The following is a 27,878-nucleotide window of genomic DNA, read 5'->3' on the forward strand; positions in this document are numbered from 1 at the left end:
CCTGTCCCTGGGATTCTCCAGGCAAGAACACTGGAGTGGGTTGCCATTTCCTTCTCCAATGCATGAAAGTGAAAAGTGAAAGTGAAGTCGCTCAGTCGTGTCCAACTCCTAGTGACCCCATGGACTGCAGCCTACCAGGTTCCTCCATCCATGGAATTTGCCAGGCAAGAGTACTGGAGTGGGTTGCCATTGCCTTCTCCCATATATAACATACAGCAGTGTTAATTATAATTATTATGCTGTACATTGCATCCCTAGGAATTATAATTGGAAGTTTAACAAATAACTTTAAATTCGGAAATAGTGGAAAAAGTTGGAAAACTACTGACATGGTTTTTTCACTGGATGTCCTGTTGGGACAAATGGGGTCGTAAATAAGGTTTTTGGGTTTTGCTGTATATAGTAAATTCTCTTCCTTTGAGCTACATTTGCAGTGGTTGACTTGCTCTTCGAGAAGTGAGAATTGGGAATGGGCAGCTCCCCTTAAGTTTGCTCTGAGAGTTAATTGCTCCTGTCTCTTGCTACCTTGTCTGGTATGGATGGGGGAGAAATGAATTATAGGTTGCTTCCTGGTAGAGGTAAGGAAAGGATCCACTTACACTTTTTCCTGACTTAACACTGTTTATATTCAGTTGCCAGAAAAAGGGAGAGTCTGTGGTCAGACGTTCCCAGACCTAAATAAACTCTGATACCTTTGATATCTTTGACCTGTGTTTTTTTATTTCTTACCTTCTTTTTTTTTTTTTAAGGGATCTACTTAATTGGTGTAATAGGATTGCCCACAGCTTTGACAGTCTGTCTTCATCAGCATCGTTAAATATTTTTCAAGAGGTAAGATATAGTCTTCCTGCTTGTTTTCTCTGTGCTCTGCAAGGCTGCTAATTTCCACTGTTATTTTCTGTCTCTTGACTATTATCAGAAAGTTTTTCTATGGTGTAGGTACTTTGTATATCTCTAGCTAGTTAAAACTGAACTAAAGTTGTCTTAGCGCTAAGTGAGCATGATAAATGTTTTGTGACTCTTGAAATGGGTTACCCCTAATTTCAAATAAGTCTAGTTTGAAATAGAGTAAAACAGATGCTGAAATTAAAGCTTAAATGAAAGGAAAAAAATCCCCCAGGTGGTAATACTATTGTAAGGCAAAAAGAGTTTCTAAGATGTTTAGTATTAATTTCTATGTATAATTTCTTAGTCTGTTTGACAGATTTGTACTTGTCTGATCCCACCACTTGCCCCAGCAGGGCCTTTTTAACTTTAGTCCAGAGAAAGGTATGTGGATTATAAAGTCTGTTCTTGTATGCTGGGCTGGGGGGAAAGTGTGTTGTGCAAGAGGGAAGCGCTGTTGAATTACAGCTCTGCCATATTCAGTAAGAACAGAGAGAGATTTATTTCCACCTGGTTAAGAATAAAAGTGGTACCGCCTGAAGATCTTTGGGCTCTTAAAACATTGACCCGTTTTGACTATAAAGTGTTACCGTGTCTGTCAGCTAGAATTAAGGAAAGGATAGTGACCTGTTGTGGTGAGCAGTATCTCTGGTGAAGGTACTTTAAGTAGAAAGAACCCTGATTCAGAGCACACACTTAATCAAGCCAGACCCTGAAGTGCTGTGTGCCAGTCCTTGAATCTCCGAAATTTCCTTCCCGTCCTCCTACATTTTTCATCTTCCTACAGGGGGAGGATCTTCTTTAGTCTCTATTTTAGAGAGAGAGAGAGAGAGTGTGTGTGTGTGTGTGTGTGTGTGTGTGTGTTTGACGGCCCATAAAATTGACTCTCTTAAGGTGTACAATTCAGTGTATTTTAGTATATTTATAGAATTATGCAACGTCACCACTAAGTAATTCTAGAACATTTTCATCACCTCAAAAAGAAACCTTGTAACCGTCAACCATCATGCCTATTTTTCTTCTCTCTGCAGCCTTTGACAGTCACTAATCTACCTCCTGTCTATAGATTTGCTTATTCTGGACATTTCATATAAATGAAATCATATATTAGGTGACCCTTTTATCTTCTTTCACTCAGCATATTCTCTTGGTTAATCCATGTTGTAGCATGAGTCAGTACTTCATTCTCTTTATGTCTGAGTAACATTTCATTGTATTGATATACCACATTTCATTTATTCACTCATACGTTAATGGATATTTGGGTGGTTTTCACCTCTCGTGAATAATGCTGCTGTGAACATTTGTGTACAAGTATTTTATTAATATGGGCTTCCCTGGTGGCTCAGTGGTCAAGAATCTGCCTGCCTGTGCAGGAGACACGGGTTCGATCCCTGGGGCAAGATTCCCTGGAGAAGAAAGTGGCAGTCCACTCTAGTATTCTTGCCTGGAAAATCCCATGGACAGAGGAGCCTGCTGGGCTGTAGTCCATGGGGTCACAAAAGAATTGGACACTCCTTAGTGACTAAACAACAACAACATTTTATTAATGTAGAAGTAAAAATGAGAAAATATGAGAAAACAAACGGTAAAAAATATTCTCCCATTCAGAGATTCCCCTGTACTATTAATACCTTGGTGTTTCTCCTTGTACATCTTTGTCTATGCGCATGGAATTAAGAACTCTTTTACTATATTAGAGCCATGCCCCCCAGCCCCTCAAAAACCCCACACTACCTTGTTGAAGAGATCAGGCCAGTTGTTTTATAGAATGTTTCACCTTTTGGCTTTATCTGGTTGCTTCTTCTCTGTTTTGATACCAACTGGTGTCCTGCAATTCAGTCCAGTTCTGATACTGCCTACCTGGAGGTAGTGTAGACCACACAGGTTCAAGGACTGAGTCCTCCACAAGACCATCCCACTTCAGACTCCAGCCACAAGTATTGGAGGCCCACCCACGCTTAGGACCAATCAGCTGTAAATTCAGGGGTTCCCACAAATTTCTCAGGTACAGTGATTGTCTCATAGAATTCTCTGGAAGCTCTCTAGTTACTGTACAGGTTACAGTTTTATTATTAAAATATTACTCAGGAACAGTCAAATGAAAGAGACACATAGGGCAAGATTCGAGGAATCTGAACACAGGCACACCTTTGGAGGCAGGGTGTGCCACCTTCATCATACATCGTGTTGTCCGCCAGCCCCTCCACCCTCTCCAAGTGTTGGGGATGGAAATTTCAGTTCTCCTGTTTGAGCTTGGTCTTTCTCGCCTGGCCATTTCCTCTGATAAACTAAGGAAGGGCTCATCTGGAGTTACCTTGCTTAGCATAATAAACCCAGTAGGGCCCATGAAGACTAGTGAATAACAGAAGACACTCCTTAGTCCTGGCGATTCAGAATATTTGAAAGGCTGTGTAGGAATTAGGGACAAACACCAGATAAATTCTTATTACAGCAGAAGACATGTATCTTGGCTTCTCAGTAGCAGCTAAGTACTGGGTTAGGGTAATGACAGTATTCCTTTATTGCACACCAAGAATTTCCCTTTACAGCTCAGAAGTAATCTTCCGGTGTTATCTCCACTGTCTGAGAATCATTTTCCATTACAGAATCATATACCTACCTAGGGGTTAATGCTAATTGCTATTTTTGCCTGAATTTTACATTTGCAAACTCAGGGCTGCGTGTGTGTGTTTTCCTAATAACCAATATTTTGATAATAAAGCCTTAACATTTTTGGTGTCCTGTCTCTGTTGTGGTAACATCTTTAAGTCTAGGGTTGGTACCTTATTTGTATTCTCGTTTCAGCCTTTCTTGCAGAAATGTTCCTGTTAGATTTTATGTTCCTTCCTTTTGTGGCCTGGACAGCAGTGCTTTGTCATTAATGTATTATTTAAGAAGTCAGTTGCTATTTGCCTTGCTTATTTTAATAGGCCCTGGACTGTTTCACAGCAATGCTTTCTAAGCAGACGAGCAAACTGAAAATGGCAGAAGTCATTGGAGGCAAACTGAACATTTCCAAGAAAAAGGTATGTAGTGCTGTTTCTACTTCCTTCTTGAAAGGAAGTTGGGTTATTTAGCTTACTTGGCTGGTCTCTGGCCCTTACCTAGAAAAGCTTTTGCAAAGTTGGTAGTTTCATTGCTGCCTCTCATGGACATAAAACTCACTGTCTCTTGGATAAGTAGTTCTCCCTGTGGTCCGCATTCTTAAAGTGAGCTGCCTTGTGTTCTTTCTCACACGTGCACCTTATTTTCCAGTGTTTAAGGAGCATGTTACTATGTAGGTTCTGGATTCAGGACTGGAACGATGTCTTAGCAGATATTTTAATAAGCCTTCGCATTTCCAAAGCTTCAGTTCAGTTTGGTCGCTTAGTTGTGTCCGACTCTTTGTGACCCCACGGACTGCAGCACACCAGGCTTCCCTCTCCATCACCAACTCCCAGAGCTTGCTCAAACTCATGTCCATTGAGTCAGTGATGCCATCCAATCATCTCATCCTCTGTCGTCCCCTTCTCCTCCCACTTTCAATCTTTCCCAGCATCAGGGTCTTTTCTGGTGAGTCAGTTCTTCGCATCAGGTACCCGAAGTATTGGAGTTTCAGCTTCAGCCTCAGTCCTTCCAATGAATGTTCAGGACTGATTTCCTTTAGGATGGACTGGTTGGATCTCCTTGCTGTTGAAGGGACTCTCAAGAGTCTTGTCCAACACCACAGTTCAAAAGCATCATTTCTTTGGTGCTCAGCTTTCTTTATAGTCCAACTCTCACATGCATACATGACTACTGGACAAACCATAGCTTTGACTAGACAGACCTTTGTTAGCAAAGTAACATCTCTGCTTATTAATATGTCTAGGTTGATAATAGCTTTTCTTCCAAGGAGCAAACGTTTTTTAATTTCATGGCTACAGTCACCATCTGCAGTCATTTTAGATCTCCCCAAAATAAAGTCTGTCACTGTTTCCATTGTTTCCATCTGTTTGCGATGAAGTGATTTGACCAGAGGCCATGAATGTTGAGTTTTTGAATGTTGAGTTTTAAGCCAGTTTTTTCACTCTCCTCTTTTCACTTTCATCAAGAGGCTCTTTAGTTCTTCACTTTCTGCCATAAGGGGGTGTCATCTGCATATCTGAGGTTATTGATGTTTCTCCCAGCGATCTTGATTCCAGCTTGTGCTTCATCCAGCCCAGCATTTCGCAAGATGTACTCTGTATGTAAGTTAAATAAACAGGGTGACAATATGCAGCCTTGACGTACTCCTTTCCCAATTTGGAACCAGTCTGTTGTTCCATGTCTAGTTCTAACTATTGCTTTTTGACCTGCATACAGATTTCTTAGGAGGCAGGTCAGGTGGTCTGGTATTCCCATCTCTTGAAGAATTTTTAACAGTTGTGAAGAAAACACAGCTGAAGAAAAATTACTTTGATTTTTTTAGAAGTATCTTTTAGGAGTATAGCTTTTCTTGACTGTTCACTTTATGGAGGTAGAGGCTTATTTGAATGAATAAATCGTAGTGTTAGGGAACATTCATAATCAGTGTTTTTAAAAACAGAAACTTGGAAAATATTTTAAAATAAAATTAAATGCTAACTTGCCTATCTAGGAAGCCGAAAGTGCTTCTAGAGGGGGCACAATAAGCCTCATGATTTAAGTGTTTGAAGAGTATGCAGAATTTTACTCAGGTAAATCTTTTCCCTTTCCATAGGCAGAATTCTTCTGTCAACTTTACAAACCAGAAATTGTGATCAACGAGCTTGATGTGCAAGTGGGTCGAGTGCGGCTTCTACGAAAACAAAGCGAGGCTGTCCACATACAGAGGTAATCAGAGTTCCAAGCTGAGCTCAGCACTGTGGGGTCACTGGGAACTTGGTGCAAGGAGTATTTGGTCCTGACTTTTTCCTCTGAGTAAAACACGTGTCTGAACTGTGATCTCTCCAGTGTGCCAGACTGGTAAGGAGCAGTGATTTCCCAAAATGTGTCCTGTGAAACTGGATATAAGGAGGTGGAGAGTGGTGATGAGGGTCCTTAGAGATTTGGGACCAGCAAAGGTGTATCTTTGATTTTATTCATTGTAACGTATTTATTTAGTGAAGCATCACTTGGAAGGCAGGCTTGGTCCTAACATTAGTCTTTTAATTCCTTGAAGGCTGGAATTGTGTAAGTTTCTGAGATCTAGTTACCATTTACTAAATATTTGCTGTATTCCTGACATTGTGCTCAGTGCTGTTTTGCATGTTTTTGCATGTGGTTGTAGTAATCCTATGAATTAATGTGTGTGTTAGCGCCCTAGGACTCTCCTCACAAATTAACCAGAAACTTGATTCATGTATGCGTGCACGCTAAGTCGCCTTAGTCATATCCAACTCTTTTCAACCCCATGGACTATAGCCTGCCAGGCTCCTCTATCCATGGGGTTCTCCAGGCAAGAATACTGGAGTAGGTTGCCATTTCCTTCTCCAGGGAATCTTCCCGACCCAGGGACCGAACCTGGGTCTCTTGTGTCTCCTGCTTTAACGTGTGGGTTCTATACCACTAGGGCCATAAACTTGATGGTTTGCCATAAACATTTCTTCTCAGTTCTGGAGGCTGGAAGGCTGAAACCCAGGTGCTGGCAGGGCCACGTTCCCTCTGAAGGCACTTGCCTCTTCCTGGCTTCTGATGGCGTGCACTAGTCCTTGGTGTTCCTTACCTTGTAGCTGCTTCAGTTCAGTCTCTGACTCCATTGTCTTATGGTCTTCTTCCCTATGTGTCTTTTTTGTGTTTCTAAATTTCTCTTTCTGTATGAGAACATGGGCCATTGGATTTAAGACCAGCCCTTAAGTCCAATACAGTATGATTTTTATGTTATTATTCCTGTAAAGACCTTTTTCCCAAATAAGGTCACATTCACTGGGTGGACATGAATTTGTGGGGGACTTACTGCAACTAGTAAGTGTTGTTGTCCAGATTGTACAGATTAGGAAACCAAGGCTAAGAGAGGTTAAGTAATTTGCCCAAGATAACATTGGTAGTGCAGATGTTTTATCTTGTCGGTGTTTTGAATTTCTAGAGCCTAGTGAAGTACTGGGTATGTAAATGCTCCATGTTTATAGAATGAATTCTGCAGTTCTTATGTTGCGCAGTATCCCATGCAATGTGAAGACAGTCCCTTCTCGAGTTGTCTCGCTTGTCGAGTCTGGTTCCTCAGAACAGTGCTGAGAGACGCTCACAGCTTGCCTCTCCAGCTGCTTACGCGCTTTCACCTCCCCAGGGAGAAGTTCGCCTTTGCTGCTGTGAGGCCATCCTCTATCCTTATCGAGCAGCTCGCGGTGTGTGTCAGCAAAGGGGAGCCTGTGTTGCTGGTGGGAGAAACTGGGACTGGCAAAACCTCCACAGTCCAGTATTTGGCTCACATTACAGGTAACTCCTGGAGAGGATGCACTCTGCCCTAGACAATAGACATTTCATTTCATACCAACTGCCTTTTTAAAAACTAGAGTCCAAAGAATATTGGAACTTAAAAAGTGCCACAGCTCTATTTCCCCTGGAGATAAACACTGGAATCTTTTTCCCTGGAAACAATGTAATCTCTCCCCCTGGAAATAACTACTATTAACATGTTGGTATTAATTTTTTTTCAGTTCTAATCTATGGCCTGCACATACATAGTGCTTTGGTTTTGTTTTGAAACAGATGGGATCCTTCCCTGTATTGTGTTTAGTTAAGCACATTGATCATCTTTAAAATCAGAACTGCTTCATTCCTGTTCTGATGTCTAAATTAATATTTCACACTAGATAGGTATTTAGTTCTAATTCATAGACATTGACTTACTGAAGGATTGTTTTGTTGTTATTTTCAGTTACCTGATGCTAGAGCAGTGAATCTTTCATTCTCTCTGGGTTAGATTATAATTTTGAACAGTCAAGATTCTGAAAATAAAATGAGGGGTCAGAGGAAGTGCGCATTAAAAGATTTGCCCATGCCCGTGTTCGCACATCCTTAAGGATCACAGTGGATAGTCAGTCTTTGCATTTTCAGAATAACTCTTTATACCCTTTTTTTCTTAAAGGCCACCGTTTGAGAGTTGTCAATATGAATCAGCAAAGTGACACTGCAGATTTGCTGGGAGGGTAAGTATGGTTTTAAACCTTTTTCCTGTTATTTCGTGTTCACTGCTTGAGGTAAGAAACACTTCTTTCCTATTAAGCTCAATACTAACCTTGGAAGAATGTTCAACAACTTGCCCTCCGTGCCTACCCCAGCAGGATATTTATTAGGGTTTATTAAGGAACTCTTTGGGTATGTAGATGTTTCTCTTCATTTTAAAGAGTTTTTGAGGTTCTTGCTCTCAGAGATCCTGCTGAGGGTGTGGGATGGGGACTGGAATATAAAGGCGAGTATGCAATCAACTGTGGATAACAACAAACTGTGGAAAATTTTTAAAGAGATGGGAATACCAGACCACCTGACCTGCCTCCTGAGAAATCTGTATGCAGGTCAAGAAGTAACAGTTAGAACTGGACATGAAACAACAAACTGGTTCCAAATCAGGAAAGCAGTACGTCAAGGTTGCATATTGTCACCCTCCTTATTTAACCTATATGCAGAGTACATCATGCAAAATGCTGGGCTGGAAGAAGCACAACCTGGAATCAAGATTGCCGGAAGAAATATCAATAACCTCAGATATGCAGATGACACCACCCTTATGGCAGAAAACGAAGAAGAACTAAAGAGCCTCTTGATGAAAGTGAAAGAGGAGAGTGGAAAAAGTTGGCTTAAAACTCAACATTCAGAAAGCTAAGATCATGGCATCAGGTCCCATCACTTCATGGCAAATAGATGGGAAACAGTGACAGACTTTATTTTTGGGAGCTCCAAAATCACTGCAGATGGTGACTGCAGCCATGAAATTAAAAAACGCTTGCTCCTTGGAAGAAAAGTTATGACCATATGACAGCATATCAGTAAGCAGAGATTGCTAGAGATTGTCTAGTCCAAGCTATGATTTTTCCAGTAGTCATGTATGGATGTGAGAGTTGGACTATAAAGAAAGCTGAGTGCCAAAGAATTGATGCTTTTAAACTGTGGTGTTGGACAAGACTCTTGAGAGTCCCGTGAACAGCGAGGAGATCCAACCAGTCCATCCTAAAGGAAATCAGTCCTGAAGATTCATTGAAAGGACTGAGGCTGAAGCTGAAACTCCAAAACTTGGTCTACCTGATGCGAAGAACTGCCTTATTTGAAAAGACCCTGATGCTGGGAAAGATTGAAGGTGGGAGGAGAGGGGGACAACAGAGGATAAGATGGTTGGATGGCATCACTGACTCTATGGACGTGAGTTTGAGCAAGCTCCGGGAGTTGGTGATGGAGAGGGAAGCCTGATGTGCTGTAGTCCATGGGGTTGCAAAGAGTCAGACACGACTGAGCAACTGAACTGAACTGAATGCAGTTAAGTAATATTTACCTGAAGAGTATGTTCTTGAGTTATGCTGCCTTCAAGTGAGACTCTCCTGCAATTTGTTTATCTTTGAAAGGTTAAGTAGCCTCCACTTGGTTAAATGAAACTTCACTGTGGTCAATTAAATGCCCTTCTTCCTTTTGATGTTTTTGAATATGTTAGTTTTTGAACAATTTTAATATGTGCTGAAGGCTGTAAAACTGATAGATGCTAATGGCATACCTTATGTTGAATGATACTAGGATGTGTCCCATTAGTTCTAAACAGTTGCTTGCACAAATCCTTAGAAGCATAGAACAATAGAAGTTATTGTTCTTTTTTCTCTTTATGGTATCTACAAGAAGCTCTTTATTTACTTTTTTTTTTTTAAAGGACACTTTATACTGTAGCATTATTTTTACTTTTGCTCTTTCCAGTCTCTATACCTTCCTGCTCTGGGTGGAGTGCTAGTGTGGAATCCTGCTTCCTTTTGTGCTTCTCATTTTCTTACTGTCCGGGCCCTTAAATTCTGCTCTACACATACCTTGACGATGTATTTTAAATCTCTATAGTGTCTTAAAATCTGTCAGCTGAGACTTAAGACTTAACCTCTCTTACTCCAGTTCTTCTTTCACTGTTTTTCCTCAGTGGTCTTTTCTACTTTGCTTTTATGTTACTTCTGTTCAGTTAATTGACAGTCTCCCCTTTCCCTCGTTGTGGTACTTGCAGTGTGTTCTTAGTAATAAATGGAATTTGTTATTTAACTAGAATGCCTGTTGTTGTTGTTTAGTTGCTCAGTCGTGTCCAACTCTTAGCAACCCCCTGGACTGTCACCCGCCAGGCTCCTCTGTCCATGAGATTTTCCAGGCAAGAATACTGGAGTGGGTTGCCATTTCCTTCCCCAAGTATGTCTGTACTACTGTGTATTTCTACTCTATATTCTGTAATGCTCTACAGTTAAGTGTAGCTAACACAGATGGCATTGTTCTTACACTAATTGAACATAGGCTGTATCAGTCTCATTTAAGAATTTGTAGTAAATGGCAACCTACTCCAGTGTTCTTGCCTGGAGAATCCTGAAGACGGGGGAGCCTGGTGAGCTGCCATCTATGGGGTCGCACAGAGTCGGACACGACTGAAGCGACTTAGCAGCAGTGTTATATCAGCCATTGCAAATAGTGTTTTCTTCTTTAATTCCTTTCTGTTTTAAATGCAAGTAGTTTTAAATGTAGGGAGTACACATTGTGCCCTGATGCAATTGATAATACAAAAGGTTGAAAGCAGAATGTGGTAACTGGAATTTTATTTTTGGTGCTAACTTATTAGTAGGTTAGCATCAGTAATCAAAAGAAAACTTAGATACAATTCAGTTTTTGTATGGCTGGAAGTATACCTTATCTTCTGTCCTTTTGTATTACTGACAAGCGGTGTGTAAATCACATCTTTTAATATATATCTTAGATGTATGAATGACTGCTTAAGAGTCTTTGTGTATAAAATTTGAAGAACAAAAATGATTTTATTAATTAAAAGGCAAGGGTATGGAAGACAAAGGAGTGGGTAGGGAGAAGGGGTATAGAAACCTTCATAGTTCTATTTTGGGAATGTGTGGTTAGTTTTATCTAACTATGAAACTGGTTTTATGTTTATTAATAATTTGTTTATTAAACATATTTTGCATTTATCAAATACTATGGTGAAAGATAAAAGAAATTTATAGTCCTAATTAGTCTGACTTGCAAATCTGGATCCTTTTGATTGTTTTTTTCAAAAGTTATAATTCAGGATAAATACATTTTTTAAGAGTAAGGCCTTCAAGGCCATCAGGCACTTGAGCTACATTCCTGCAGATTGCCTTGTGAGTTTTGTTTGCATATGTACCCACTTGTTTTTTTGATTAACGTTAGTGTGGTATATCTTTCCCCTCACTTTTAACTCATTTTTGTCCTTCTATTTAAAGTAGATTCTGATAAATAGCACATAGACCTACAGATTACCTGAGAGTAGAAAAGTCAACCAAATTCCAACAGCACTGGGTTGAGAGAGCTTATGGGGCTCTGTAGAAAAGAGTAGATGATACAGAGGACTTAAATGAAGCAGATAAAACCATTCCAGAAAATGAAAGTCTGCACTAAACGGCCAGACACAGAACACACATTCACAGTGCTGGAAATGGAGTTGGGAGGGGCAGCCTCTGAAGGAGAAACAGGCTTATAGGGACGGGGCGGGGTCCTTGGAGAAGTCGACAATGATGGAAAGGAGAAATGCAAGGAAAATTAAAGATCTTACAGAAATAGAAATAAAATGGCCAGCCTGCATTCTCCTCTCCCCCAAGGAAGCATCATCCATGAAGGAAACGGCACAGGAGATAGCAGGGCACAGGAGCCTGCTCTCAGACTCAGAATCCTGGTCCCAAAGGCGGGGAAGCGTTTGCCTTCTCAGTTACTCATCACGTGCTGTTTCCTGTTTCTTTTGCACTTGATGTTCTTTCATGGATGGTCATTTTGGAGTGTCATTTTCTTTTGTTCTAGTCATTTTCAAGTGAACTCTTGTTTGTGGCCTCCATGTATCGTGTATGTAACAGGTAGACCCTGAGTGACTGTCCATGAGGGCCAGGTGCTCTAGACCTCCTTCTCTTGGCCTTCAGGTTGCTCCTGAGGCAGCCTGAGGTATCAAAAGATACCTTGGAAATTCTAGTCTCAGTTCATAGTTTGATTCATCACCAACCTATGACAGGTTGGTTTCCATTGAGTGTTTTTGTTAGTTTATTTTTATTTTCAGCAAGCTGTATATATGTATGTTCATTTTCGCCATCATTCGAAGCATTTATTGACTTAACCGGCCAATATGCCTTCAATTTTAAATGAACAAGCTTTTTTCTTAAGGAGCCCAGACTAATTTGAAATATAAAGCCGTTTCTTTCATGAATTCAGTTCACTGATCTAGTTACTAGTTGTAGTAATTGTAACAGGTTGCTCTTCAATGGCATTCCTGTGCCAGGCCCTCTTTTGAGTTTTTACCTGTTCACTCACTTAGCCGTCTTAACAACCTGTTCATTATTCCCATTTACACATAAGGGACCTGAGGCTCACAAGGATTAAGTGCTTTGTTCAAAGTAATGGCTAGTCTGTGACTTGAACCCAGCTGTCTGCCTGAGGATCTACCTTCTTCATCATCACTCTGCTGCCTCAGTTAGCTTTGGATCCCATTTATTCCCTCATCTTTAAGACTAGCTATTTTATTTAAATAGCATTTGTATTTTGCTTAATTTCTCAACATTCCACTGTTGACATTCTGGCTCATTGTCCTCTGCCTAGTCCAGCGTAGGGCTTTCATCTTTCCTTCTCCTCCTGCCTCTCTTCCGTTTGGTAGATTCTGTGATAGTGTGATCAGATTACATCACTCTCTTCCTCACTGACTTCAGTCCATGTGGAAGGTACTACAAACCCTTCATCACCTCTCCAGGGCACTTCTCTCTCTCCTTCCTTCAGCTCTGCTGCCTTGCCAACCACACTGCCCTCCGTGTTTCTGTTTCCTCTGTCACCTCCCCTGCCACCCAGGGGTATTTACTTAGCCAAACCCTTTCTTGTTTGATTGCCTTCAAATTCCCATCTTTAACACAGCCTCCTCTGACCATCACAGCTAAAGTACTAAAATCTTCTTTCACCCCCTCTGCTTTCATTTTGTCTACTGGCACACCAGTTTCTACTTGATATTTTATACTAGTAGGGATCTTCCTCTATTGTCTTTTTGGTTAGATTGTAAGCTCCTGCGGGGCAAGAGCTGGTGGGTCTTGTTTACTCAGTGCCGAACCCTAGAGGTGCTCAGTAAATCTCAGTGGAATGAATGGAGTAAAGGAATGTTTTTACTAATTAATGGGTCAGTGCTTACTGGGAAGCGAAGTTAAGTTTGTGAAGTTCTTATACTTTCTCTGAAATCAGACTTTTCCATGTAGATGCTCAGTTTCAGGGCACTGGGTTCACTTGTCTCATTGTTCCTCCTCAGGCCAGTGAGTAAATAGTATCCATGATTCTCCAATTGTACTTGCTTGTTTTGAAACACTTTGATACTGTTTTGGTTCTCAAATTATATTTCTTGGAAACAAAATTGAGGTTATCATCCCTGAATTGTAGTATTTAGTATCCTAGGGTGAAGAAAATTGTACGCTTGATCTTGTATAATCTTCCAGAATGATTAGTGCTGCTTGGGCAACTTACCTTAAATCTAGCCAGAGCAGTGTTTCTTGACTCTTATTAACTTCTCCCCAACCCTAGTAGTAAATTTTAATTAAAATGAATGAATTCCCTAATTTCCCAACCAGAAAAATAAAATGCTAAGAAATAAAAGGGAATCTTAATGCTCAGAAATAAATAGTTGAGCTTTGGAGGGTCACAAATGTCTAAAAAAAATTTTTTTTTTACTGTCCCCCTCCCCCAATTTTTAATCTCTTTGAGAGCAGTCTCTTATGTTTAAGTAAGTACAAGATGCTTAAGTAAATCAATTTCAGATGTTATATTTTTTTCTAAAATATCTCAAAAACATTTTGGTCACTCTTAATAAAATATGGTTTATCATTAAATATACATGATGATTATTTAAATGTGTTAGTAAAATAAATGACATGCCTCTCACTACCCAGTTTGGAACTTCAAATTTTTTCATAATTTGGTTATCTAATGATTACCTTTAGCGTAGACCCTTCAAACACATGGGGAAAAAAATAGATCATAATTTAAAAATTTAACATAGATTTTAAGTATTTTGCTGTTGTTTCTGATTTTGATGTAGAAGAAATCTTAACACCTATTCCTGTTTGTGAATCACATATCTGCCTTTGTTTCAGTTACAAGCCAGTGGACCATAAGCTTATTTGGCTGCCTTTACGGGAGGCATTTGAAGAACTCTTTGTTCAGACATTTTCGAAGAAGCAAAACTTTACATTCTTGGGACACATTCAGACGTGTTACAGGCAGAAACGGTGGCAAGATCTCCTGAAGCTAATGCAGCATGTGCACAAGTCAGCTGTCAACAAGGATGGGACAGAGAGTGAGACTGGTAGGTGGCAGCCCAGGCTGCTGGTGGGAGGTCGTGGCTGGAGTCTAACAAGCAGAATTAGGAGAGGAGTTGGGGGCAGAATGATGCAATACGAATTAGGGATTGCTGGGACTTAGGGCAAACATGACTAATGCTGAAGTATTGTTGCTCCTGGGATTCAGCAAGATTTCTGTTAAAGTCAATGGTTGGTGGTGTTGATGTACAAGTACCACTTAGTGATCAGTAAGTCACGAATGCTTAGAAGAAGAGATTATTTCCAGAAAACTGGATTCCACCATGAATGGGGCTTTTGGTGGCTTAGTCTCTACTTTCTCATCTATTAAGTGGGAATAGTGAGATTAAATGAGTTATCTAATGCATATGCATATAAATGAACTGGCCAGTATGGTGGCTGCATATGGTTGGCATTGTGTAAGCATTTGGACTTAACTTTTTACACTTCTTGAGATGTGATTTTTGTGTGTGTTTTGTTTATTATGTGGTTTAAGTTATCTATATTGTGATGCAAAATGTATTTTTAATTCTTGTGTTTATTCTTCTCTAGGGTCACTACTGAAAGAGAAGTGGGAAGCATTTGGTCTTAGACTCAACCATGCCCAACAACAGATGAAAATGACTGAGAATGCCCTATTGTTTGCATTTGTAGAGGTATTTTGCTTTGATTGTTTAGGTTAAGGGAATGTTGATTTGATGCAAAATGCAAGTTAAAGAGGCTACTGTTCTGTCTTCTCCTCATGTTGACATTTTAAGGCTTGTTGCTTAGAACAGTAAACACTTAATGAAAGAATTCTTTGGGGGGTGTTAAATGTCTCTTTATAGATGTGATAAAGTCTTTTTTATATAGTTTAAGATTTTAATTAATTTTGGCTGTGCTGGACCCTCACTGCTGCCTGGGCTTTTCTCGAGTTGCGGTGATGGGGGCTCCTCTCTAGTTGCAGTGCCCGGGCTCCACATCACGGTGGCCTCTCTTGCTGTGCAGCACAAGCTCTAGCTGCAAGGCCTCCGTTGCTGTTGCTCCCAGGCTCTAGAGCGCAGGCTCAGTACTTATGGTGCAAGGCCTTAGTTGCTCTGTGGCATGTTGGATCTTCCCAGGTCAGGGATCAAACCCGTGTCTCCTGCATTGGCAAGGCGGACTCTTCTCCACAGAACCCCTAGGGAAGCCCAAAATTGTGTGTTCATGAGCACTGTCATTATTTTGTAAGATGCAGTTGAGGATAATTCGTGAATTTTTTATTGTTTTGTAGCTGTGTTTGTGTTTGTGGGTGGGAGGTGGATTTGGATCCATTCATGTGGGCTACATTTTTTATTCCAGTGCATGAGCAGTTGTACTGTTTTCTGTCCTGTGACCTTGCAGGATCAGTGTAATTGAATATTTGTGACTTAAGTTTTGTTTATATTTTTATTAAAGAAAATCGCGATAGTCTTCAGACCTCTCACCCTAAGGGTGATGCAAGAATCTTACTTGAGATGATGTCTTAATGAGAGAGAGGTCCTTCAACCATATATCTGCTGTTGTGGAGAATTTAGACATCAGCTCTTCGTCTTATTACAATTGTTTTTAAAATAACCAGTGAAATTATCAAGTGCTGTCAAAATAGGGTTTATACCTATTTCATGACTTGGCATCACACTGAAGTTCCATACATTTGGTCTGTTTGTTTTTTTGTTTTGTTTTTTGTTTTTTTTACTTATAGAAGATTCTTTATTAGGAGCACCGTGAAAGCAAAAGTATAAAACACTTAAATAACACTAAAACATTCTGATATGTCAGTTGAATGGATTATAAGGTTTGTTTTTCAGTGCTTTTGAAAATAGAACTTCAAGAGATAAAATCAGGAGGAGAGGTTCATTTTGACATTCTTCAGAAACTGTGAAGACTCTATATTACAACTACTGCACACTCTTGGTCATTTATCTTTTCTTGGTGTACTTACAGCCTCACCCTGTGTTTATTTTGGTTGCTTTTAGTAGCCATTTGGATGCTTTTAAACATCTGAATACATTGTAGGTTTCTGTTTACCTCACCACCCATATAATGCAGTGGTCTAGGTTATTGCATCTCACTCTTAGGCTCAAAGATATTTCTTTGACCTTTTTGGACATTTGAAAAAAGTTAACTTGACCTTAGCTCTGGTGGCCACTTGGCACCATTGGCATCAAGGCATAAGCTCATCAGGCAGGAGCAGTTTGCCCCTGCCTCTGCTCTAACCCTGCTCTCATAACTGCTGTTGGTGAGTGTGTCTGCATCTGAAATGGATCCCTGACATTTGATTTCATCTTCTAGGGTACATTAGCTCAGGCCGTGAAGAGAGGAGAGTGGATTTTGTTGGATGAGATTAACCTGGCTGCTCCAGAAACTTTAGAATGTCTGAGTGGTTTGCTTGAAGGCTCCTCTGGCTCCCTGGTGTTGCTGGATCGAGGAGACACAGGTAGCTCTTGATCCTCCTGGGGCTGGACTTGACGTGAGGCCTTTTGACCTCTTTAAAGTAGTGTTCTTTCAGTTAGGCAGATTGCATGGGCCTCTCAGTGTGATTTATTTATTCTGTAGATAGTAATTCTATGCAGAGTCTTACTGTTAGGTGTTACAGGAATGAAAAAAATAAAATAAGTTGTCAAAGCATTTGGATAGTGGGTAATAAAGCACACTCACTCAGTGACAAAATACACACTGGTGAATAGGTGATGAAACATAAATAGCACGGATAACCACACCATAAGAGATGGTAGAATGGCAGCTTAAAATTAGGTTGTATACATAGATCTGGAAACTGATTTCAGTGGGGTTTCACCAAAGGCAGAGATGGTTGAGCAGCCAGTAGTACCACCCTTGCTGAGCCTTGAGACAGACTGATTCACCCGAGGGCTCAGTGGAGTTAGTCTTCCCCCATCACTTACTGTTACAAGTTATTGAGAAGTTATAGTTTTCTTTTAATAGAACCGCTGGTTCGTCACCCCGACTTCCGTTTATTTGCATGTATGAATCCAGCAACTGATGTAGGCAAAAGAAATCTCCCACCAGGAATAAGAAACAGGTAAGGGGACATGGCCTGGTAACTGTAGACAGTTTTAAAATTAAGTTCTCTTGATTTATTGATTGGTAGTAGTAATATAATCAACCCTCATAACAATGCTTGAAATTTCTTGACTGCTGATAGAGGAATATTCTTATTTGTCATACTTTTCTTTCTATAGGTGGTAGGAATACAGAAAACTCTTAAAACACTAGGGAATATTTTCCTTTGGGTTGTTAATTTGACATTTAATGGTAGTTAATCCATTTGATGGGCTGGATATTGTTGAAAACAGAAATCTTTCCTTCTTCAAATAGCCCTTTGGCTATTAGAAAACCTTCATATAAGGAACTAACAGTATCTCATATAAGGTGCACCTTAGGATGAGTCCTTTTGGATCAGGCTAACAATTTGTAAAAGGACATTAAGTTTCAGTTTTCATCTTTAAACATTCAGTAACAGGGGAAAGATTTTTATGTATGTAGCACTGGGAAAAGATATATGAGCTTGTTTGTTGTTGGTAACCTATTGAATCTAAGTTTTAAAATAGTGTTAAAACTTTATTAAATCTCTTCCCACATAATAAAATAGTAAAATAGTAATAATATAATAAAAACTTGGGCAAATTTTATCTACCATGAGTTGTATTTTCCTTTGCTGCAACTATTAATTTTTGACCTTGAGGGGACTTTGTTGTTGTTGTTGTATGTACTTTTTGTTACATGTAGTTGTGATCAAGAACACATTCTGAGATTAAGAATAAGGATGTGTGTTCAGTCACTCAGTCGTGTCCAGCCCTTTTACAACCCCATGGACTGTAGCCCGCCAGGTTCCTCTGCCCATGGAATTTCCCAGGCAAGAATACTGGAGTGGGGTTGCCATTTCCTACTCCAGGGGATCTTCCCAACATAGGGATCAAACTTGCATCTCCTGTGTCTCCTGCATTGGCAGGCAGATTCTTTATCACTGTGCCACCTGGGAAGCCCGAGTATGAGGAAGAATAAGCCTTATTTTTGTTAAGTGTTTTTGCAAGGGCTGTTTGATTTTTGTCTCAAAGTAGTAGTAGTTATAGTGTATATTTTGGGTAATAGTTACGTTATTTTCTATTTTGTTATGATCAATCTGTATCCCAAGTTGAAAGGCTTTCATAATTCATATTACAAGTGGGTAAAATGAGTTGACATAACTTTTGTCTTGTGTTTTTCTTTGTTAAGATAGATGTATTAACTTCCTCAATATGGTGATAATGGAATAATTGTCTTACAGGTTCACAGAACTTTATGTAGAAGAATTAGAAAGTAAAGAAGACTTACAGATTCTTATTGTGGATTATCTGAAAGGCTTGAGTGTGAATAAGAACACAGTGCAAGGAATCATAACGTGCGTTCTCTCTGGTTTCTCTTTATAAACTTTTCCTCTGAACAGAAAAATGTGTCTCATGCATATAAATTTTCTTCTTTTGCTTCTAACAAGAGAAGACTGATGGAAGGATTATTTAGACTTTATTTTTAAAGCTGGAAAATATGGACTCCCTTGGATTTTCCTAAGGAAGCTATTGAGTTGGCCAAAAAGTTCATTTGGGTTTTTCTGTAAGATGGTAGAGAAAAACTCAAACTTTTTGGCCAATGTAGTACATACAGAGCTTATAAATCACTGTCTTTGAAAATATGTAACAGATAATACTCTCCTAATTACTTCTGTATTCACAGCTGAGAGTTTTGAGTCCTTGGAGGATTCAAATTCTTTGAGGAGATATAAATAGTATTTTGATTTGCCTTGGTGAAATCCTTTGTGCAGTGCGCATGTTAGCCATAAAAGTGGGCAAAGCATGATATAATTGATTGGGTCTGATTTGGAATTAATAGGGCCTAGCCGAATGATCTATAGAGTGGTGGTGTGGCTTGGTGCTTTTGAGTCTCGTTCCTCTTTTTTGCATGCCATGTGGAGAGGGTATAGTCTTTGTATCAGACACCCTGGATTCTAGTGCTGGCTCTGTCAAACTAATTCTGTCATCTGGGGCATGTCACTTAGTTTTCTCTGTGTCCTCTAAAATGAAACATACATTACGTGAAGGTTTTGAAGTTAGATCATGTTAGTGTTTTACTTTGCTTTTTGTGCTTTGTTCCTTTTTTTTTTTTTTTTTTAATGCAAATAGTTATTGAGTTGCTTAGGTGCTAGGAGTACAGCTGTAGATAAAACAGAATCTTTGTTCTTTTCATGGAGCTTTAATTCTGCAGGTGAAGATAACCAATAAATATTTTTGTTATTTTTGGTTGTGATAAGTGAAGAAAAATAACACATAAAATGTCAGTTAGAAAATAAGACGTGGAGCCCTGTTTTAAATAGGTTAGTCAAGGAGACATTTGTCAAAGGGCTTTGGAATGGTTTATCACACCACATTTTAAAATCTGAGTTTTATTAGCCAAGAAATGGTACAGATATTCAGAAAGCTGGGGATAAAGCAGTGTGGCTCTTATAAGTGCTGATAGTACAAGAGGTGCATGTTCCATATATAAAAACTCACACTGGAATATAGATTGTTTCTACAAAAGAAAGGATATCTAGCTAGATTGACAAGAGGCAAGCCAGATCCCATTTGGGCAAGAACCTGAGTTTTATCTCTGACACACACTTGGTTACAATTGATTTTGTGGTCTCTGCTTATGAATTATCATGAATTTTTGAGTTTTGCATTTGATGTTTCCATCTGAAATTTCCACCTGGTCACCTTCTGAACTTCTAATGTATGTGGTAATGAAAGTAGACATGGTCACCAGTTATCAGTCTTTTTACAACTTTGTCATTGGTTATAGCCATATTTGTAGACTTTAAAAAACACCATGACTTTTGTTTTCTGTGTGCTTGCCCATCACCACTAGAGTTTATACAGGGATTTCACATGACTCTCATATTAAAGCCAACTCTGGAACCCTGTGTTAGGATTCCAAAGATTCTTGCTAAGTACCTCTTAAATCTCCCTGTCTTTTCCTTAAGAGTCAGAGATTTCTCACCTCTCCTCTTTCCATCCTGAAGGAAACTGATCCATCTTCATTTTATTATTTTTTGATAGCAAGTTTTATGTAAGCTTGGCCACTTAATCTATAAAAATGACTCTTAGCCCTTCTGTAGAAGAAACAGGAACAACAGCAAAATAATAACACTTATTGGTTACTGAAATAAATCTGAGCTGCATTCTCTTTGTAGCTTCTACACTGCTGTGAGGAAAGAGTCTGGAACAAAATTGGTGGATGGGACCGGCCACAGACCTCACTACAGCCTTCGGACTCTGTGTAGGGCCCTGCGATTTGCAGCTTCCAATCCGTGCGGCAACATACAGCGGTCGCTCTATGAGGTCTGTGTACAGCCTGTGTGGCGGGGAGCTTGGGGGGTGGGCATGTCCTGGGGAGGGAGGCATGGGGATGCAGGTGCCTGCTCTGCGTGTGCTTCCGTCAGACTAGCCCAGGATGTTTCATCCCAGAACTCTCGCCTAACCATCCTCCTTTTTCTACCGTTGTAACACGTGTAAAAGTTGTTCTGTGCACCAGCACCACTCGAGAGGTTGAATTGTGTTCTTGGAATAAGCTGGCCTCTTATTACAGAAGGATAACTACTGTTGTGTATATTTGTGGTTTTTTCTAGGGCTTTTGTTTGGGTTTCTTAACACAACTTGACAGGGCATCACACCCAGTGGTTCAGAAGCTCATTTGTCAACACATTGTCTCTGGCAACGTAAAAAGTCTGCTGAAGCAGGTAGGTTCTTTTTAATCTTTTTCTGAACTCTCATTTATCTGGCTTCGCGGTGTCTTTGTGGCTGTGTTCAGGCTTTCTCTAGTTGCGGTGAGCAGGGGCTCCTCTTGGTTGCAGTGCACAGACTCATTGCAGTGGCTTCTCTTATTTCGGAGCACAGGCTCTAGGCGTGTGGGCTCTAGAGCACGGACCCAGTAGTTGCGGTGTGTGGACTTAGTTGCTCCACAGCAGGTGGGATCCTCCAAGACCAGGGATTGAACCTGTGTCTCCTGCCTTGGCAGGTGGACTCCTATACACTGTACCACTAGGAAAGTCCTCTTTTTTGATTTTTGATATAACATAAATGAAAGGCAGAAATATCAAATTGTTAGCTGTTTAGGTTTTGGGGTTTTTTTGTAAAACTTGTTTCTATTTATAAAAGCAATCAGTTTATCCCACAAAATTTAAACATTAGATAGTGTCTTAGTATCTAAGATAGTACCTTAGGTGGTGAAAAGTCATGGTAATCCTGCTCTTTGGAGATTTAAGCCCTATAGATCGTCCTTTCCTTCTAAATCATATATGTGTGTATATATATATATAATTTGTTAAAATAATTTATATATATAAAATTCTGATATTTGTGTGTGTGTGTGTGTGTGTGTAGCTTTAGCTAAATTCTAATAAGAATTCTAAGGTAAATTCTAATATGGACATACTCCACTGTATTGCATTTTGCTTTAATGTACTTCCCAGATACTGCAGTTTTTACAGATTGAAGGTTTGTGGCAACCCTATGTTATCAGTTGATGGTGAGCATTTTTTAGCAATAGAGCATTCTTAAATTTAGGTGTATACATTTTTTTAGATACATTATTGCATGCTTACTAGATTGTAGTACAGCGTAAACATAACTTTCATATGCACTGAGAAACCAAATTTTTGTGTGACTGTCTTTATTGCAATATTGACTTTATTGCCGTGGTCTGGAATTCAACCTGGAAAATCTTTAGAGTATGCCTGTATATATCTAATATAAGTGTTATAAAGGAGACCATCGCATAAGAATGTTCTGTATCTTCTTTCTTAGTCTGACTATATCCTAGATGTATTTCTGTGTCTGTACCAGAAATCACTGTGAGTGACATGCTTTCTGATTGTCACTTAGCATTTCATCAGAAGCTTACACCATAATTTATTTGCATACCTCTCTTTTGATCAGTGGTTGGACCTTTTTCCCCCCTTTCCTTTTCATTTTTCCATTACACATGATTACCATTTCAGTTCGACAAAGGGAATCACAGAATGCATGGGACTGAAGGAGGCTGATAGAAACTGGCTCACGAAATGTCTTGTTCACATGTCAGTTGCTCTCACTTTAGGAAGAAAAGGCCATTGGGACTTCGGAGTACTTGGATTCAATGTTTTTTCCTTTTGAAAAATTATACAAGTAACACATGAATATATACTGTGGGTAAACTGTGAAAACATTGAGAAAAGACTCAAGCTTGCTTTGGTTATCTCAATACAATTCCCCTGCACTTATTTTTTGTATGTGTTCCTCATGGTTACACATGATGGAGGCTTAACAGTTCTTTTTTCTTGCTACTCTTCTGCCCGACTGAGGAGTCCTTAAAAGCAGTGCCTACAATTATGGCTTCAAGTCAGGAGGCTAAAAGAGCACTTTTCTGTAGCTATATTTGTGACCACCACTTTGCCATTCTTATAGGTCAGAAATGGTCGTTTTGTATAAATCAGCTTAACTTCCGCCACATCTTCAAAAGATTGTGCCTTTACTACAATATTATTCTTAACAAATTAGTTTCTCTGGGGGGTTGCTTTTATATTTAATGTCTTCTAGGGGATCCAGAATTTAGTGGTGTAACCCCCACCTCCACGCCCCCACTGCAGTACAACACTGGCCTTGTTTGGGGAATGTGGTTTATATGAAACACATATTTTTGACCGAAGGTGAGAGAAGAGAACTGAGTCATAAACTATCTGAGAAATTATTTTAAGTTCCCCCCAAATCTACCTACCCCTACCTGAGTTTTAAGACCAGTACATGTCACCATTCTGTTCTCATCCCTCAAAGTAATTTTATTTTCATGTTCATCTATGGATTTTAATGTTGAAAGCATCCAGAAGAAGGCAGCATCCTTGGTGACAGTTCACTTCCCACTCTACACCCCTCTCTGAGAGAATGCCATAGCTGTCGTGGGACTGTGGTTTACTTCTCTGACCCTTGTGTCTTTCAGCCTATTCCAGAACCGAAAGGAGGTAGGCTTATCCAGGTGGAAGGCTACTGGATTTCGTTGGGAGACAAGGAGCCTACAATAGACGAGACATACATCCTCACATCTTCCGTCAAGCTGAACCTGAGAGACATAGCCCGAGTGGTCTCTGCAGGGTGTGTGGCTCTTCCCTCTCACGGTTCTTATGTCTCACCAGCATAGGCGTTGCTCAAAGTCCAGTCCTGCTTCCTTAACTTTCAAAGAGCTTTCCTGTTACTCATTCACTGAGTGAATAATTACTTTCTGAAGTCAATCTGCCACTTTTCACCTGGCACAAAAGACCATTTATAATTGTACCATTTGGTGGGAGCAGTACCTGTGCAGATAATTTTCGCCATTATTAAGATTGCCTATTAGTATTTTGCTGATGGATACTCATCACCTATTATTTGTTAAGCGAGTAATAGCTAGTCCCCAGGTTCGTACTAGTGCAAGAGGGGCTGGAATTACTTTCTTCAGTAGTTTCTCAGTAACTGTTTTTATATAGAAACTGCTCAGGGCTTAACAAATATTCCATTCATAGTGCATAAGTATATAAAAACGTTCTCTTAGGATATTAAATGTTGTAGTCATTTTTTTTTTTTTTAGTGCTATATGATTTGATTCTGGTTTTTGTCTTTTTCTAAATTGCTTTACTGGTTGATCTTTTAAAGAACCTATCCGGTGCTGATTCAGGGAGAGACATCAGTGGGTAAAACAAGCCTGATCCGGTGGCTGGCCGCAGCTACTGGTAACCATTGCGTGCGTATTAACAACCACGAGCACACGGATATTCAGGAGTATATTGGTTGTTACACATCTGACTCCTCAGGGAAGCTTGTGTTTAAAGAAGGTAGGATTATTATTCTGTTCCATGGATTTCCTCAAGCAGTCTTTAGTCTTCAGTTGAGGCACATGGACACCCTAATGGCTGGTTTTTCTTCCTCCCTGGGCTCTATGACAGATAAGTGGTAATGGTTAGGGCTGATGCTTCCTTTGGGCCACACTGATCTTGTCAACTGTAGACAGGACTAGGGCCCAGTTTTGAAGAGTGTATATTTCCTTGGTATTTAGCACCACAAATTATTTTGGGACGTGACTAGCTGCAGAGAGTAATTTGCTTTGAAATTTAATGATAATCTAGGATTTGTTGATTGGTATATAGCACTTTGGACCAGTTTATGCACTGATTCTCATTTTTTGTTTCACCTAAGGTGTTCTTATTGATGCTATGAGGAAAGGCTATTGGATTATCTTAGATGAGTTAAATTTGGCCCCCACTGATGTGTTAGAGGCACTGAACAGACTGCTGGATGATAACCGTGAATTGCTTATAACAGAAACACAAGAGGTTGTCAAAGCACATCCTCGCTTCATGCTCTTTGCTACCCAGAATCCCCCAGGACTCTACGGAGGCAGAAAGGTGTGTAACACTTGCCCCTTTACTCCTGTTTGTCACCACATCGTGTAAGTCTTCTTGGTAAGACTGTTTTTACCTCTTTTGAAGGATTTTTCTTTTTATAGTGAGTAGCAGAGCCTCCATTTTGGAAATTTGATGCAAAGGCTCTCTTTATCATGTTCTCTGCACATTTCCCAGGTGCTTTCTAGAGCCTTCAGGAATCGGTTTGTGGAACTGCACTTTGATGAACTGCCTAGTTCTGAGTTGGAGACAATCTTGCATAAGCGGTGTAGCTTGCCACCGTCCTATTGCAGCAAGTTGGTTAAAGTCATGCTGGACCTTCAGGTATTCCACCTCGCCATCACTTAATGACAAATGGACTGTGTTGGTCAGATTTGGTAAATAGAATCTGAGGCCTCCTAGGGTAGAAACAGCAGTCCGTCCATCCTTTTATTATTTTTTTTCAGAGTAAAGATCTTACCTTTAACATGCATTCCATTAATATTCATTTTTTTGGTTTTGTTTTATAATTTGGCAATTTAATAACTAAAATTTTTCTGATAATTGTGTATGATGACATTCCCTACTTGTGCATAATATTGAAACATTTACTATGGTTGGAATTTGGCATTGATAAAGTGCAGTTTTTGTTTTTTAAATGGATAAAATAATCCTTGTATGGACTTAACTAAAGAGATCCATCCTTGTTGTGTGACTTTTCTTATGAACTCTACGAAGCTACAAGTTTTTTTTCTTTTTCTTCTTTTAAGAATATCCCATTTATTTTGGGGGGTTAAAAGTGGTTTTTGTCAGAATTAAACATTTTTTAATCACTCCCTAAAAAGCTAATAATTGCCGTTCTGACTACTGTGGTCCTACACTATGGGATTACTTTTCCTGCATGTTTGCCACTACTTGTATTATTTTTTGTAATCTTATGTGATTAATCTTTTCCTTTGGGAGCCTAAATTTGTTAGGAATTCTGTACTTTGTGCTTGCTATCACCTTTTTTCATTTGTTTTGGTGCTCTAACAGTCCTATCGCAGAGGTTCCTCAGTGTTTGCTGGAAAGCAAGGCTTCATCACCCTCCGCGATCTGTTTCGGTGGGCTGAGCGATACAGATTGGCTGAGCAGACGGAGAAGGAGTATGACTGGCTGCAGCACTTAGCCAACGATGGTACGCTCTCAGCACATGCTCTCCGACTGTTAACTTAGGGTAGATCACAAGCTATGCTGTTAAAACAAATCTTGCTCGAATTGTGGTCAGTATATACGCATTTTACTGGGCATTGCAGGAACAGAGCCTTTGTCCCTCAAGTCTAGACTGCTGTTATTAGCATCCTATTTCTGCAAGGCCTCTGTTCTGTTACGTTTTGGTTGCTAAGGTTTTCTCACTCGTACCTTCATGTAGCCACCTGTGGGAGTCAGGGTATGGACATAGTACCATTAGGAGTTTAGGCAGGAGGTTGGTGGTTCTTGTGCACCATTTACCTACAGTGTGGGGACCATGCAGAATCCTGCTTATGCCTTAGAAACTTGGAGAAAACTGACAGATTAGATAATACCAGAATTCTAAGAGAAGGCAGTCATGTCATCTGAGACTCAGATTTGGTCATTTTGGTATAATCAATTGGAAGAATTTGTATGCTCCTCTCCATGAAAGCCTTTCAGAATCTTCTGATTTGAGAGGTCTTGGTGAGTCATTAATAGGCTGACTGAGAAACCTATATGCAGGTCAGGAAGCAACAATTAGAACTGGACATGGAACAACAGACTGGTTCCAAATAGGAAAAGGAGTACGTCAAGGCTGTATATTGTCACCCTGCTTATTTAACTTCTATGCAGAGTACATCATGAGAAACGCTGGGCTGGAGGAAGCACAAGCTGGAATCAAGATTGCCGGAAGAAATATCAATAACCTCAGATATGCAGATGACACCACCCTTATGGCAGAACAGGAAGAGGAGCTAAAAAGCCTCTTGATGAAAGTGAAAGTGGAGAGTGAAAAAGTTGGCTTAAAGCTCAACATTCAGAAAACGAAGATCATGGCATCTGGTCCCATCACTTCATGGGAAATAGATGGGAAACAGTGTCAGACTTTATTTTGGGGGGCTCCAAAATCACTGCAGATGGTGACTGCAGCCATGGAATTAAAAAGCACTTACTCCTTGGAAGAAAAGTTATGACCAACCTAGATAGCATATTTAAAAGCAGAGACGTACTTTGCCAACTAAGGTCCATCTAGTCAAGGCTATGGTTTTTCCAGTAGTCATGTATGGATGTGAGAATTGGACTGTGAAGAAGGCTGAGCGCCAAAGAATTGATGCTTTTGAACTGTAGTGTTGGAGAAGACTCAAAGTCCCTTGGATTTCAAGGCGATCCAACCAGTCCATTCTGAAGGAGCTCAGCCCCGGGATTTCTTTGGAGGGAATGATGCTGAAGCTGAAACTCCAGTACTTTGGCCACCTCACGTGAAGAGTTGACTCACTGGAAAAGACTCTGATGCTGGGAGGGATTGGGGGCAGGAGGAGAAAGGGGTGACAGAGGATGAGATGGCTGGATGGCATCACTGACTCATTGGACGTGAATCTGAGTAAACTCTGGGAGATGGTGATGGACTGGGAGGCCTGGCGTGCTGCGATTCATGGGGTCGCAAAGAGTCGGACACGACTGAGCAACTGAACTGAACTGAATAAGCATGGAGAAGAAATAAAACTAACCCATGAGAGTTGTATTTTGGTAAAGAATAGAGGAAGGAACTTTTTTTTTTCCCATCAAGATGTAACAACATGTAACAGTAAAATGGGGGAGGTGCTATATTATTTCATATAAAGCTCAATATGTTTTTATATATGTGGATATACATATGTAAATCACCACCTCAGCTAAGATTTAGGGTATTTCTACTAATACTTCCTCGGAAGATTCCTTCATGGCTCTTGCCAGTCGTAACTCCTGGAGGTAACCACTCCTCTGACGTCTGTCACCAGTGATCGCTTCTGCCTGAGCTTCCACTTGGTCTAAACAGTATCATGCAGTGTGTGCTCTTGTGTCTGGAAAATTTTCACTCAACCTAATGTGAGATTCAACCATGCTGTTTTGTGTATCAG

The 27,878-nt window shown here is 40.0% G+C and overlaps 1 protein-coding gene across 1 annotated transcript in view; it reads left to right on the forward strand.

Annotated features, from left to right (window-relative positions):
• The window catches only part of MDN1 (midasin AAA ATPase 1), a 145,364-nt gene that overhangs the window by 30,978 nt on the left and 86,508 nt on the right, over positions 1 to 27,878 (forward strand). Inside the window, exons 11-27 of the mRNA XM_012182781.4 lie at positions 750 to 831; positions 3,819 to 3,914; positions 5,588 to 5,700; positions 7,133 to 7,281; positions 7,934 to 7,994; positions 14,148 to 14,359; positions 14,904 to 15,007; positions 16,644 to 16,788; positions 17,295 to 17,391; positions 18,637 to 18,750; positions 20,575 to 20,722; positions 21,010 to 21,120; positions 23,355 to 23,506; positions 24,044 to 24,222; positions 24,584 to 24,792; positions 24,967 to 25,113; positions 25,804 to 25,945. Coding sequence (XP_012038171.3) covers positions 750 to 831; positions 3,819 to 3,914; positions 5,588 to 5,700; positions 7,133 to 7,281; positions 7,934 to 7,994; positions 14,148 to 14,359; positions 14,904 to 15,007; positions 16,644 to 16,788; positions 17,295 to 17,391; positions 18,637 to 18,750; positions 20,575 to 20,722; positions 21,010 to 21,120; positions 23,355 to 23,506; positions 24,044 to 24,222; positions 24,584 to 24,792; positions 24,967 to 25,113; positions 25,804 to 25,945 — 2,261 coding nt within the window. The remainder of the gene's footprint in view (positions 1 to 749; positions 832 to 3,818; positions 3,915 to 5,587; positions 5,701 to 7,132; positions 7,282 to 7,933; positions 7,995 to 14,147; positions 14,360 to 14,903; positions 15,008 to 16,643; positions 16,789 to 17,294; positions 17,392 to 18,636; positions 18,751 to 20,574; positions 20,723 to 21,009; positions 21,121 to 23,354; positions 23,507 to 24,043; positions 24,223 to 24,583; positions 24,793 to 24,966; positions 25,114 to 25,803; positions 25,946 to 27,878) is intronic.

This window comes from Ovis aries, chromosome 8 (genome assembly GCF_016772045.2).
Source record: "Ovis aries strain OAR_USU_Benz2616 breed Rambouillet chromosome 8, ARS-UI_Ramb_v3.0, whole genome shotgun sequence".
NCBI classification, from domain to species: Eukaryota; Metazoa; Chordata; class Mammalia; order Artiodactyla; family Bovidae; genus Ovis; species Ovis aries.